Genomic DNA, 14,017 nt, shown 5'->3' on the forward strand with positions numbered 1-14,017 from the left:
CATTACAGTTTCCATTAAAACCAATACAATTCCTCATATAACCATTAAAACCATTACAAATTCTCTGAGGGTTTTTACTGTTTGTTTGTTTGGGGGGGTTTTTAGCAGGCCGATCATTTAGAAGTTATTAGTTTCAGTGAAAGTACCAAGCATGAAATCTATATCTAAAAGATTTCTCTTACGACGCAGCCCGGCTAGCTCAGTCGGTAGAGCATGAGACTCTTAATCTCAGGGTCGTGGGTTCGAGCCCCACGTTGGGCGATTGTCCTTTTTCATTCCTATTACTCTCGCTGTTATTAGTATTATCTTTTGTTCTCTGGCAACACGGTAACTGCATATAGTCATGCCAGTAAAGCTTATTTGAAGTGATTGAAACGATAACTAGCTAAAGGTTCCTGTGTTTGCACCCTTCTAAAATGGGATATCTGAAAAACGTCAGCATTGTTATAGTTGTTGTACACATGTGAATATGTATGTGTTAAAAAGTTTTGCAAAAAATAAAATAAAATAAATAGTATGCAACTAATATCGTGTATGAGGAGAAATGGCTGCAAATGTGCAGTAGGGGGCGCTGTGGTCATCTTACCTTCTCCTGCACAGCTCAATGCACTCAGTGTTTCCTGTGTGTGTCGCTCTTCTGTCTAGTATTTAGCGGAAAGCCTGCAGCGTTTTTTTCCCCATACCGTTCTCCTCTATTCTCTCACTGTGCTTGTGTAGAGTGGAAATGATCTGTTCTTTCATGGCTGCACGAGCGCTGATCTGATCTCAGGTTTTTTTCTCCCCCTTTCCCCCGATTTCCCCCCCCCCCGGTGGATTTCAATTCTTTATCTTTCTCTGTTTGGACTTCACACTATTCTGGATTTGCTCTTTCTTCATGTCCATGTTGAGCCATGCAGCCTCCGCCGAGAAAGGTAAGAAAGTGCCCTTCTCTCCATAATGAAGTGAGGAGCTGCTCTTGGTCTGATTGTTTATTTATTTGTTTGTCTTTTTTGTGTGTGCGCGCGCGCAGTTGATGTTTTCGTTCCCTGCACATTTCTGACTTTATTTGATCATAATTCCGATGGTGCATAGATGGGACTACACTGATGGGGTTTGTGCTGCTGGAAAAGCATCTTGTTAGTCTTATGAAGGCATTTCCTGTAGGAGCTCATTGAATGGGTGATTTTTCAGATCATCCTTCAGTTTAGACTGTGACAGTATTGCAGATGTTGTGTTGTTTTGGTCAGTACAGTGCAATTTCTGCTTTTGGACCTGTGGCTGTGTTGCAATATTGCATCTCACTCAGATGTGCTGTACTGGGTTTCACTATGCCTGTGCATCTGTATTAAACAGTGAAAGGGCTGTGAGTGTTTTATGCTTCTTTCACAGACCATCAGCCTTTTTGCCTGTTTGTTTTTTTGTTTGTTTTTCTCCAAAAATGACAGACACGATTGAAGAGGTTCTGGTAGGCTGGTATCTCTTAACAATGCATTTTCTGCTGCATCTTCAGAAATCAAGCCACATGCTGGCTTTGCATCAGTGTTCTCCAGCAACCATGGACACCTTGAGTAAAATCCTGTAACCGCTGAGCATCAGCTTGACAAGGTTATGTCTGACCTTATGTCACTGTTCTGTCTCATCACACACAGGAAACGGGGAAGGTTGTGTTTTCCAGTGAAACGAAAGGTAGACTGTCAGATTTGTTCAACATGAAGAGGGTCAGTTGCAGAATGTGTATAAAAGGCACACCTGAACAAGACAAAGCTCCCTTTCATTTCAGTCTACAGTCACAATACAGTCTGGGGTTTATGGTTGGTTGGGGTTATTTTGTTAAATTTTTTTCTTTAACATGTAAATCAGCATTGGTTTATTACAGAAGCTTACTGCTCTGAGACATGACATCTTGAGCTGAAGCGATTAGTTAAAATCATGTCAGAGATGCAATCATGTCCTTTGTGGCATGCGGTCAGTAAGTACAGCTTGCCTTCCGCTCCAGCTCATGTATGCCATATGTATATTATATGACCTTTTTTTATTGCGATGATTGCCAAATCTTTTGTCACATTTTACAATATTATCATCATATTGTATTTTTCTTTTAATACCACACATCAAAAATATTATTTCTCTATGATTTCAAACTCTTGTTTGAGACCAGATCCTCCTCTCCATTTGTGCGTAATAAGGGGACCTTAGATGATAGTTGTCCTTACGAAGACTTGCAGATTCCACAGACTTTATCGCAAGAGTTCAACTGCTCCCCAAGTCCTTCTTTGCTTCTTTCTGATTGCAGTTATAGCTTTATTGTTCTGTATTGTTCATTGCATTTATGGTTCACTGTGTTGTTCGACAAATGGCTTGAAACATTGTACCTACAGTACCAACAGTCTACCAATGACCTCCGGCTTCGTTTTCATTTGTTTCACTGACAATCGCTTGGACTTCCCTTATCTTCAGGGAATAGTTACTGAACCAATTAGGCAAAATCCTTTCCTGCCAAGCAGAGCATTGGCTCTGTAATTAACAGCTCATCTCCAGGTATTAGCTGGCCTGCCCAGACTCATCGGTGCAGTCCCACTGGGTGTCCTAGGACATCGACATCACACACCCTGGCGTTGTGCATCACTCACTTTATCTTCAGCTGCATGTTCACAGGTGTTATACACGATACTGCAGGTGTTGCTGAGCTCTCTTAAGCATGATGTCTGATCATCAAACACTTCTCGTGTTGTCACAACTGTGTTCACAGATTTAACCGTAACAGAAGACCATTGGCAAATTCTCCTTATTAATACCATATATCCGTGTTTATCCAGGTGTGACCTACTGAGATTAAACATTTCTTTTACAAGGGAGCCGTAGCCAAAATATTCAACTAGCTACAGACGGAAGACGTAAACAAACTTAGCACAAGCACACAAGTCAGTGTATATGAAGACTTCCCACATGCTGAAGGGCTCCACCTTTCACATGTCTCTGACGCTCTTTAATCTGATTTGTAATGATGATTGAGTCAGCACCCACTCCTGGGGTACGGTTAAGCCGTCATCGTTAGTGTGTACTGTGTTTATTAGATGTGCAGTGTGTTTGAAAGTGTAGATTTAATGCTCTAAGTGTGCTTCCTGTGATGTAAGTTCAGATTCGTCACTACCTCTGAACCTCAAGAAGACAGAAAGACAGGGCAGACTGGACCCTCCTGATTATCAGCAATGTTCTGTGCCATTGATCTTTTGATTTTATAGCAAGACAGTCAGTAGTGTAGCCAGGAATTAATGTCAGGGGTATAAGTAAATATACTAAATAAAATCACTGCATGATTTGTAAATTTACACACATATATGTATGTATACTTTACACACACATATATAATATATAAAACGTATATGTGTGAGTATGTGTGTGTGTGTGTGTGTGTGTGTGTGTGTGTATATATATATATATATATATATATATATATATATATATATATATATATATATATATATATATATATATATATAATTTAGTAAGAGCAGTGATGGCAGAAATTTAAAAAAAAATACAAATTTACCGCACCGTCTACCGTTGACAAATCTTGCCATATTGATAACATTGCCATGAAATACCTTTATGACCATTCCACTGAAATTTTTTTTTAAAATAAACTGCTAGTAATAAGGGAAAATGGCATAAAATCAGATCTACCCTTACTTTTCTCCACCTGCAGAAAACATCCAGTACTTCACTGAATGTCACTTTGATATCCCTATCCTAAAGTAGCTAGCTGGCTAGTAACATTCAAACAGAAATGGGGAAAAATACACATTCTCAATTGGTTATCCCTGTTTTCCATCACAACAGCTGGTAGCCAATAAAATGTGATTAAACAAAGTGATATGCTGTTTAGACATTTGGGGTGGTTAAATATGGAATTGTAATGATACGTTTGACATTTTATGAGGATTATTATAGTTCACTTATTGCGCAAAACATATTATTTGACAGATGTATAATCAGCTGTGTTGTATGGATGTTATGATAAGCACCCATTACTGAAGTATTTACAGTATGGATAGATATGTAGGCCTGAAAGCGCTTCCCATGCCTGGAGATCTTTCTGATGGCAGTCGTATGTACAAATGTGGGAATGTACAGTAAATAGGAAACAGAGGAAATGGTTGAAACTACGAACATTACCGTTTTTCAGGGATGCATTGATTCCATGCCTCAATGTTTGATTAGATACTGACGTCAAATTTAAGTATTAGCTTCGAGTACTGAACCTGTACTGACGTTTTTTTCACTGGAACATTTGCAGCTGGTAAAAATGTGTTATATACATGGATATATGTGGATGCCAATGGTTTGATGTATTTTATTAGCTGTTTTTCCCCTTGATATTTTAATGCATCCATCCCACATCTGCTGGTCATAATGCCTTGGGTCTGGGATAAAATCGATGTTTTTGACCAGTATATTTTGTTCAAATAGGCTTACTGCACACTGACTGGACCCCAGACAATTTCCATTGCTTTTGCTTCATAACTGCAGGGCTGAGTGATATCCTCATAGTAATTAGCCTACTTTCTGTGGCTGATAACTGGCTGATACCACAGGGCTGTTGAAATCTTGATTCTAATTGGTCATAAGGTGTTGATTAATATTTATTATAACAGCAACTCTGACAGGAGTACCAGCTGTTATTCAAATAACAGGTTTATGTTTGTTTGTTCTAATATGTAATTGTTCCGATAGTTATGACTTACTCAAGACTTACTTAAAGCTGCAGTACTGAACTTTTGCCTCTCTATCACCATCTCTGGTTGAAACATAAAACTGCAAGTTCCTTGCAGAGTTTTAAAAATGTTTTTATGTGGGTTGTGCTTTGGCACTGCTCCTCTGTGCGGATGAGTCTGATGGTTGGAGGTATTCCTATGGATTATATATTAGCTCCAAAAATTGACAACGGAGGTGGATGTGGTTGCGTATTTCCTTGGAGTAGAGATGAGTTGCTCTATCTCATAGCTAGCAGAAAATTAGTGCAATTTACCACATTCACCAAAGCAAAAAAAACAACAAAAACATATGAAACTCGATACCTAGCTGAATCAAGCGAACAAGTGCGCTAATGTTAGCTAGCTACCTATTGAGTCACTGAAATGTCTTATCTCAGTCTTCGCTACCTCTCAAAAGTCATGGCAATATTTACTCTCGTTTTAGCACAGGCTCAGTCGCTTTCGCTTTTTGATTGCAGACTCTCCGCAGTTCGAGGTTTCTTGGTTTTGACAAGGTGATTCCCCAGATGTCAGTGATGAGTGTGTTAGAACTATCCACATTAAAAGCAGCCACCTAGATGGTGAATTTAAATTTTAAGCCACAGGCTACAAACACAAGCATCTTCAGCCTCAGCCCCCCCCACCCCCCCCCACCCCCACAACAAGCTCTTCTTCTTCCTGTTTACGGACATGACAGTTACTAATTGCCCAAATCTATGAAATTGCATTCATAATGGCGTCCAGCTGGACTAGATGCAACCAGGCCTGATTACTGCAAACTCTGCTCAATCAAATCAACACTTAAATATAACTTTTTCAAAAGCATGAAGTTGGTTAAAAGGTCTTACCCAGTAATACACTATGCCAAAGTTGAAAGAAATTCCAGAAATGATGAGGAAGAAGGTAATTTGAAATACATCAGTCTGGGAAGGGTTATAAAGCTATTTCAAAGGCTCTGGGACTCCAAATAACCACTGTGAGAGCCATTATCTCCAAATGGAAAAACTCAACACAGTCGTGAACCTTCTCAGAAGTGGCCAACCTTCAAAAATTCCTCCAAGAGCACAGCAACGACTCATCCAGGAATTCACAAAAGAGCCAAGGACATCATTAAAGGAACTACAGGCCTCTCTTGCATCAATAAAGTTCACTGTTCATGACTCTACTATCAGAAAGACACTGGGCAAAAATGGCCCTGTATAAATACTGTATATATACTGTATAAATGTAAGTTTTGCCCTTTTATAATTTGTACTTGTTGGCCAATTGCTGTGGTAGAAGAGGAAAAAACTTTCTATGGGAACTATCACAGTGTAATTTTATAACTTAAAAAAATTACAAATTGGCTGAAAGCTGTTGATATGATGTTAAAGTTTGTATTGTTTTGAATCTTTTAAAAAAGTTTTTATAAATTTTGAATATTTAAAATCATGAACATATATCAGACATTTTCAAACTGAAGGAATTGCAATGGGGGTGTATACATATGAGATTTACATACCAAAAAAAGATTTTAAAGACTTTATGAAAACTCAAACCTTTACACATTTTGTGTAGTTGTGCCGCATTCTAACACTGAAGTACTCTAAAACAAGTTATCACTCAAAAATACGTCTTCTTTGGGCCAATCAGTATCTAAATCTGGAATGATTGACAGCCCAGCCTCATTTCACTTCAGTAATCCTTCCAGTGCTCTTGTCTCCACTGATTTTCCCACTTAAAAAAAAAAACAAAAAACAATCACTGCTTATACCTTCTGTCAGGGTAAATGGAGAATGTTTTGAGTACATTCATTTATCAATGTATGTCCCACCTATGTTCTAATGTTCACATTAGACAAGTATAGAGTTAACAACAGCACTGGAAATCTTTCACTAAAAACGGTAAAAAGATGGGGAAAAGGCCAGATTTAACACGCCTACAAGGAGTTGTCAAATCTAACACTTTACAATTTAATTTTAATGGTGATGATAATTAGAAAGTCGTTAAAACTGTTACACACACACACAGGGTGGGACTATGCATTAGTCCTCTTTGGGTTGAAATTTCTGCTGTGTAATAGGACTTATTTTCATGCTGTTCTGTTTTATTTTATTAGCTAGTTAATAATGGGCAATAAAACCTCCGGGTGGATGGGATGACTTGGCCTTTTGTATATGTATACACTGCAGAAGGTTGAGTATTGACAAGTTTTTGGTTGGGAGCAGGAATGAGGAGTTCAAGATTGAGGCAGGTTCTCAAAAAAAAAAAAGTGGCATCATGGGAGCAAAGGCTAAATACATCTATGTAACATATTATATTACAGTTAGTTGCTGTCTACAAATTTGATTGGACAAGTGATGTTCTAAGAGTGCTGATATTTTAATATAATAGCATTGGTACATTTCACTGTTGGTATCACTCTGCTTGTCTGAATTCACTACATGAAATTCCAATTCTAGCAATAGTTTGTTACGTTGAAACGTAACTTGTGTGTTATAACACAAGGGGCGTAACCTGGCCTGGGCGTTCGGGGCATTCCTGGCACTGAAGATTTTTTTCTTTAGCCTGGAATAATTATAAGCCCATTTGGAGCGGTTTGTCACTACAGTGAACAGATTCAAGACCAATCAGACAGGGTTTACAGAAAAATGCGTGGAAATACTTGTCTTATTGGCTGACAGCTTTCGATTCTGCCCGGCACTAGCTCACAGTCAGTTAGTGTGAGGGGGAAAAATGGATATATGACAGTTATTTACCAGTTTTGTGGTTGAAACTGAAACCCTAACATCCTGTCATGCTGAGTAGGAAAACAAGGTGTGTAAATGTCTGTGAGTTCCAAGTTACGTGAACATGTGAGCAGAGCAAAAGGACAGCTATTGTACTTTCATGGCACTGTAACAGCTAAACCCAAACAATTATAGCTTAGTTGTGCCTTCCCTTAGCTAGCGTCACCAAACTAGCATAGTCTTGTGTTATATAGACAGAAAGTTTGATATTTTATTAGCCTGGTAGTCCTGTAGTGATGATACTCGAGGCAAGTTGTATGATAAATCCAACTTTTTGTCCTTTTTTCAGTTTTTTTTTTTTAAAGCAATCAGCCCTCACATGCAAGAAAAAAAATGCATGGAAACAGTCTATTTTTAGAAGTATGTTTTTAAAAGTCTTTTGATGGAGAAGAATCTGATCTGGGGTCAGCCTCAGATGATCAACATTCCAGCTAATGCCCCTGTACTACACATACTACGGGCTTTCAGTCTGTCTCTTCGTTGACCTAGCAATGCTCAATCCAGCTTCTTTGGAACTATTAGAGATGTCAGAACAAAAATAAACAAACTATCTGGCCATGTTGTGTCTGAAATGTCATTCTGAAATTTCCCGTGTATAGAACAGTTATAACATATTCAGTCGTGCTGTTGTACTGAATATCATCATCGCTGCGATTCACTGTGACACTGGCTGTGACTGCAGCATTCTTTCTCCTGCAATGTATGTAAAGTGTTCTCATGATCCCTGAAGACATTTCTCTGATCTGAGAATAACATATCTCCCACCTCTACGATTCTTTGCAAACTTTTATAACACATACTGTAAGATGTTTTGCACTCTACATACAATTGCAAGTTCTTTGTTCTGTTAGTAAATGCTTTAATAGTGTATGTTAAAAATGGATCTAATCTGATCCAATATTGATCCAACATTTTAGGGCAGTCCAATATCGATACTCGGCATCAGATTGGTGCATCGATGTAGCTTTTTGTTTTAGATTTACAGCCAGGCATTTTATCACTTGCAACTCTGATTGGCCTTAAACACGTGTTACACCACCTTTGTAATACGTTTAAGATTTGACAAAAGGATTGTTCACTGGAGATCTTAAAGTAAGCGCGTTCCTGTTAAAGAAATATGCTTCATCGTGACAGTTTGACTGTGGAATAGGGCTGGGTGATATGACAAAAATATCATATCACGATAGTTGAGGACATTTCTACGATACACAACGTGTATCACAATATGTAAAAATAAACAAATAACTGTTATACTGAGTTTGACGATAGTTTTTTTTTTAATGCCTATAAATACAAAAATATTTTTTTTAATTACGTCAAATCAACAGGATCCATTCAGTACCATTTAAAAAGATTTAAATGCTGTTTACGAGGCATTTGTGAGAAAATGTGTGACTGAAGATACAATAAAATAAAGTTTAAACATTTTATATTGCACCGTTATTACTCCACTGATGTTTGTGCAGCACACAAGCAGTATGTAATATTCTTCTAGTGGCTTCACCCCAAGTGACCTTTAGCTTTGTGGGATAATATATATTATAGGTTGGTTGTTGGCGCCAGATTGTTTGGGTCATGTGTTGTGGGTTCTCGAGTGTTGTTAAAAAAATAAATAAATAAATTTTAAAAATTATGCCAAAAAGCACACTTTGAATTGAACGGAGTTGACCTGAGAGGGCAAAACACTAAAGTTTAGTCATGTCATGCACACTGGATTTATTATAGGTGGGTCAGGTTAATTCTCTTTGTTTTGTCTCGAAAGCCATGTTCCCAGTAAACTGAGGAGCAAAATAATGAGCTTGTGTGTGTGTGTGTGTGTGTGTGTGTGTGTTTGCATGAACAGTGAATGTTGCCACATTTACTATGAATTTGATATTAAAGATCTTTTCTTCCTTGAATGTGTTTTTATATATAGGTCAAAGTCACGCAGGAGCTGAAGACCACTCACACAGAGCAGCTCACCAGACTGCACTTTAAACACCAGACCGAATGCGACTTACTGGAAGACATGAGGTAAGCTTTTAAACGCCCCCTCCTCACAAACACATAATTTTACATAATCACTCACAAACAAAGGATCGAAGTGGAAACTAGGGACTGACTGGGAGGTTGCGCAAAAGGGAGCGCCGGAGGAGATGATGACTGCCGTTATTTGGAAGAACACCCAGATCACAGGACTCTGGGGCGTGATGAAAGCATTTCCTCTGCAGTTCCTGCTCAGAGGCCAGACGTTCCCAGAGCTGAACATCACAACTGAGAGTGATGTTTTGTCTCTGTGATTTGTTCCCTTTCTTTGGGTTCGATTTGCTCTTTTCACATCCTGTGACAGATCTAGTCTTGAAATGAGTGAGCCTGCTTTGGCAAACAAAGTGTGTGTGTGTGTGTGTGTGTGTTCAGAATAATTTTGCAACTGAAGATGAAACAGTTCAGCAACTGTTATGTCCTCTGGTTATTGTTCAAATTATGAACAAATAGATTTACATAGTCATTGAAACATTTTCACGTCTAATTGATACTTGATTCTTCCAGCTTGGTAGATTGTATACTTGTGTGTGTGCATGTGTTTATATCTTGACAGGGATTAAATGTATCCACAAAGATAGGAATATTTGAAAGGTTTGACATTGGGCTGATCCCCATGAGCAGTGTTTATTTAAAAAAAAAAAAAAAAAAAAAAAAAAAATTCCAAAATGTCATTCATCATTTTAGTTATTGACATTAATGTTAGGTTTAGGTGTAAGCATTGATTTACTGCATTAATAATTATATCAATGGCAGACCCTCACAAGGACAAATTGTGAAAGGTCCATACAAAACCTGTGTGTGTGTTTGTGTGTGTGTGTGTGTGTGTGTGTGTGTGTGTGTGTGTATACAGGTACATAAATGTTTTGTTCGAGAGGTGTAACTCGTAACTGTGGGACACCCCCACAAGGGAGTTGCAAAAGGAAATTGCTGTGCAATCAAAATGAACTCGTGTGTGTGTGTGTGTGTGTGTGTGTGTGTGTGTGTGTGTGTTTTGAGAATAAGGGCTGTTGTCCATCCATTTTCCTGTGAGTTTGCTTGCACAATTTTTAAAACACACACACACACACACACACACTGCATAGACCCATGTTTCCTGTAGCAACTACGTTATAAAAGCGACACTTTTCTTATTAATCCCTAATTAATCCTCCTTCCTCATTAGCTTATTAGAAATGAATGCAAACTGCAGCTCCAAGGGCCAAGACACATCTCCCTAAATAGAAAAGCGTTAAGCACTTTTACTTATGAGTGCTAATTCTTTTCCTGTATAATAGCCTTATATTTATCCATGACTTTAGTTCTTCTCGCCGAAGTTGCATCCTGCGTACCGCTGATGACAAAAATATGATCATTATTACAACCATGCAAGTGATGTAATGGGTATTATTATTTCTGAAATTGCCTTGGAAGCTCTGGCAGCTCTCCATGGCTAATATACTGTCATTACTGTGTAGCACTCAGCTAATGGTGTGCTTCGTTATCTTTACGGTCCACAGAAAGAGACATTTATAAGGGTTATTCTAACTGTTCCCTGAGAAAAGGTACTGGGGGAAAAATAACAATAACATGAGGAGGTGGGATGGAATAATTCATTGAATCAGCTGAATGTCTAAAAATCTGCCTGATCTGCAATTCTCATATTTCACTCCCCCACTAGTGACATTTACGCACTAAAATGTCATGTCTAGTCATGTCTTGGTGACCAGTAGAAAATTCTTAGAAGCATATTTTTAAATACATTTTTTAATTAATGTAAAAGGGGGGGGGGGGGGGGGGGGGGGCACAGTGGCTTAGTGGTTAGCATGCTTGCTTTGCAGCCCCAGGGTTGGTGGTTCTTGATGATTCGAGTTCATGTTCTCCCTGTGCTTCGGGGTTTCCTCCAGGTACTCCGGTTTCCTCCCTCAGTCCAAAGACACGTGTTGTAGGCTGATTGGCATTCCCAAATTGTCCGTAGTGTGTGAATGGGTGAGGAATTGTGCCCTGCTATGGGTTGGCACCCCATTCTGGGTGTTCCCCGCCTTATGCCCCTGGGATATGCTCCCCGTGACTTTGTGTAGGATAAGTGGTACAGAAAATGGGTGGACGGATGGGTTCTAATGTGAATTCATGAAAAAAATTACTATAAAATTGTTATTTACTTCTTAACTTCATGGTTAATAATTGAGTCATATAATGGAAAACTGTAACGTGAGCTAGTATTTTTTAACTATAAACTGTTAACGTCACATATATGTATAAAAGTAGATAATTCTCCACTTGGAGCTTTGTTATTAATAACTGAACGGCAGTAAAAGACGACGACAGTGTTTTAAATTTGGAGGTGAGAGGGGAGGCGAGACCGATCAGACAGGGTTTACAGGAAAATATGTGGAAATACTCGTGTCTTATTGGCTTACAGTCTCAATTCTGCCACACGCTAGCTCACAGTCAGTTTAGTGTGAGCGGGGAAAATGTATATACGCCGATTCTCTCTTCTTCTTTTTTTTTTCTTTTTTTTTTTCTTTCTTTTTTTTTCTTTCTTTTTTCTTTTACCAGTAAAAGAGGTTGAACCTGAAACCCTAACGTCCTCTCATGCTGAGCAGGAGAACAGTGTGTGTAAATGTCTCTGAGTTGCAAATTATGTGAACATGACCTGAGCAGAGCATAAGGAAAAATAAAGTATTTTGCATGGCACTATAGCGGCTAAACCCATACAATGATAGCTTAGTTGTGCTTTGCCTTGACTAGCAACATCAGACTAGCCTAGTCTCGTGTTAGACATCCAAAAAGTTTTATATTTTACTAGCCCGGTAGTCCTGTAATCATTTTCACATTTTTTTTAAGCAATTACTGTTGCCCTCACATGCAAGAAAATGTCCCAATAAGGTCAAAACTGTCAGTTATTCCCATCCTTGTCGGGAGAGAAAAATATGCCCACACACACACACACACACACACACACACACACACACAAGGTGGTCTTGTTGTATAAATCAATCTCCTGGCAGGAAATACGATGCTTCATTGATCTCATTCCTCTTCTGATCCTTCTGAACACCGTTCAGCTGGCTGCTGCTGACGTCATCTCTTGATGATGTCACATGACCAAAGCTGTTGTTAGTCCTACACTGTAACGCTTACACACACATTCTAAAATAGACACACACTCACAACTACACTCCTAGGCTTTATTTTAGATCATATTCGTTGCAATACACAATAGCAGACATACCTCTCTGTGTGTGTGTGTGTGTGTGTGTGTGTGTGTGTGTGTGTGTGTGTGTTTCCTGTTGTTCTGTATCTGTATTCCTCCATTGTCCTATGTTACCAGTTACTGGTTAGCCGAATGAAGATGAAGTTTCTCTCTGATTGACTGTCAGCAGGAAGAGCTGGGTGGGCGATGCAAGGCATTATGGGGAATAGTTTAGCACGCCAGAGAGTCATTTATGCTTTCACGAGTTTTGTGGTTCCAGAATCTGGTGGATCGAGGCAAAAAACAAAGCAGAGAGACAGACAGACAAAGAGAGAAAGACAGAAAGAGAGATGTTTTGAAGGTGCCTCTTTGTGTTGTTTGTGTGTTTGGGAATAATCAATTCCAGTGTGTTCTTGGGAACCTCATTTCACAACGTGTGTGTGTGTGTGTGTATTGTAAAGAGAGCTTACATTTTTATAACCAGAATAGCATTAGTGAAGTGCTGGTGGTATTTAATTAGAGCTGTGTTCGCATAAACTGAAACTTGATAGTACTAACAGCTAAAATGAACTGTAATGTGTTAAACTTTCAGTCAGAGACACTCAACTAATTTACAGGCTTAAGCTGAGTTCAAATTAAATCGAGATGACTTATATAAACTTATATAAACTCCTAGTTTGTATACAAATGGCTCATTTTCTGTTATTATTTGTGGACATGCCCTGTAACAATTGAGCAGTGGTGAGCATAAAAAATAGTTTCATTTCCGTTACAAGGTTTTCTCTTCTTATTTTTCAAAATACATTTTGGTTCCTGTGAAAAAGTTCCTGTTTCAGTACCTGTCAGTATTCCTGTGAGCTAGATTATTATTATTATTATTATTATTATTATTATTATTATTATTCCTTTAAAAATTGGTACAGTAGGGAAATAAGTATTGGACGCATTTAATACTTAGTGGAGAAGTCTGTTTGTAATGACATCTTCAATGTGCTTGATTTGTGGACTTTAATATTGTGAATTCTTTATATTTCCGGATTTCTTGAGTTAATACTGATGTCTGGTGAAAATTTAATGTGAATAACCTCATTGGAAATATATTTACTGAAAAAAATGTTGACGCGTTCAGTACTTATTTCCCCGCTGTATCTCAATATATAATTCCATTCTGGTCAAACAGGAAATCAAAAATACACACACACACACGCACACACACACACACACTCTCACTCAGCCCTTGCACTTCTCACTAATGAAATGGACTCATCCACTGCTCTCACCAGAGACTTTGCTGAGTCAAATTTGATTGGTGTGGACCT

General features: G+C 38.5%; 1 protein-coding gene and 1 non-coding gene across 4 annotated transcripts in view; both read left to right on the forward strand.

Moving 5' to 3' along the window:
• Positions 1–188: 188 nt before the first annotated feature.
• trnak-cuu (transfer RNA lysine (anticodon CUU)) lies at positions 189–261 on the forward strand. Its single transcript has one exon. It is a non-coding gene; the product is annotated as a tRNA-Lys (tRNA).
• A 407-nt stretch (positions 262–668) lies between these two features.
• The window catches only part of LOC108264589 (F-BAR and double SH3 domains protein 2), a 107,471-nt gene continuing 94,122 nt past the window's right edge, over positions 669–14,017 (forward strand). For all 3 annotated transcript variants that reach the window (XM_017466254.3, XM_017466256.3, XM_017466255.3), the window contains exons 1-2: positions 669–911; positions 9,417–9,514. In XM_017466254.3, coding sequence (XP_017321743.1) covers positions 891–911; positions 9,417–9,514 — 119 coding nt within the window. In that variant the 5' untranslated portion in view covers positions 669–890. The remainder of the gene's footprint in view (positions 912–9,416; positions 9,515–14,017) is intronic.

Source organism: Ictalurus punctatus, chromosome 4 (genome assembly GCF_001660625.3).
Source record: "Ictalurus punctatus breed USDA103 chromosome 4, Coco_2.0, whole genome shotgun sequence".
Lineage (NCBI taxonomy): Eukaryota > Metazoa > Chordata > Actinopteri > Siluriformes > Ictaluridae > Ictalurus > Ictalurus punctatus.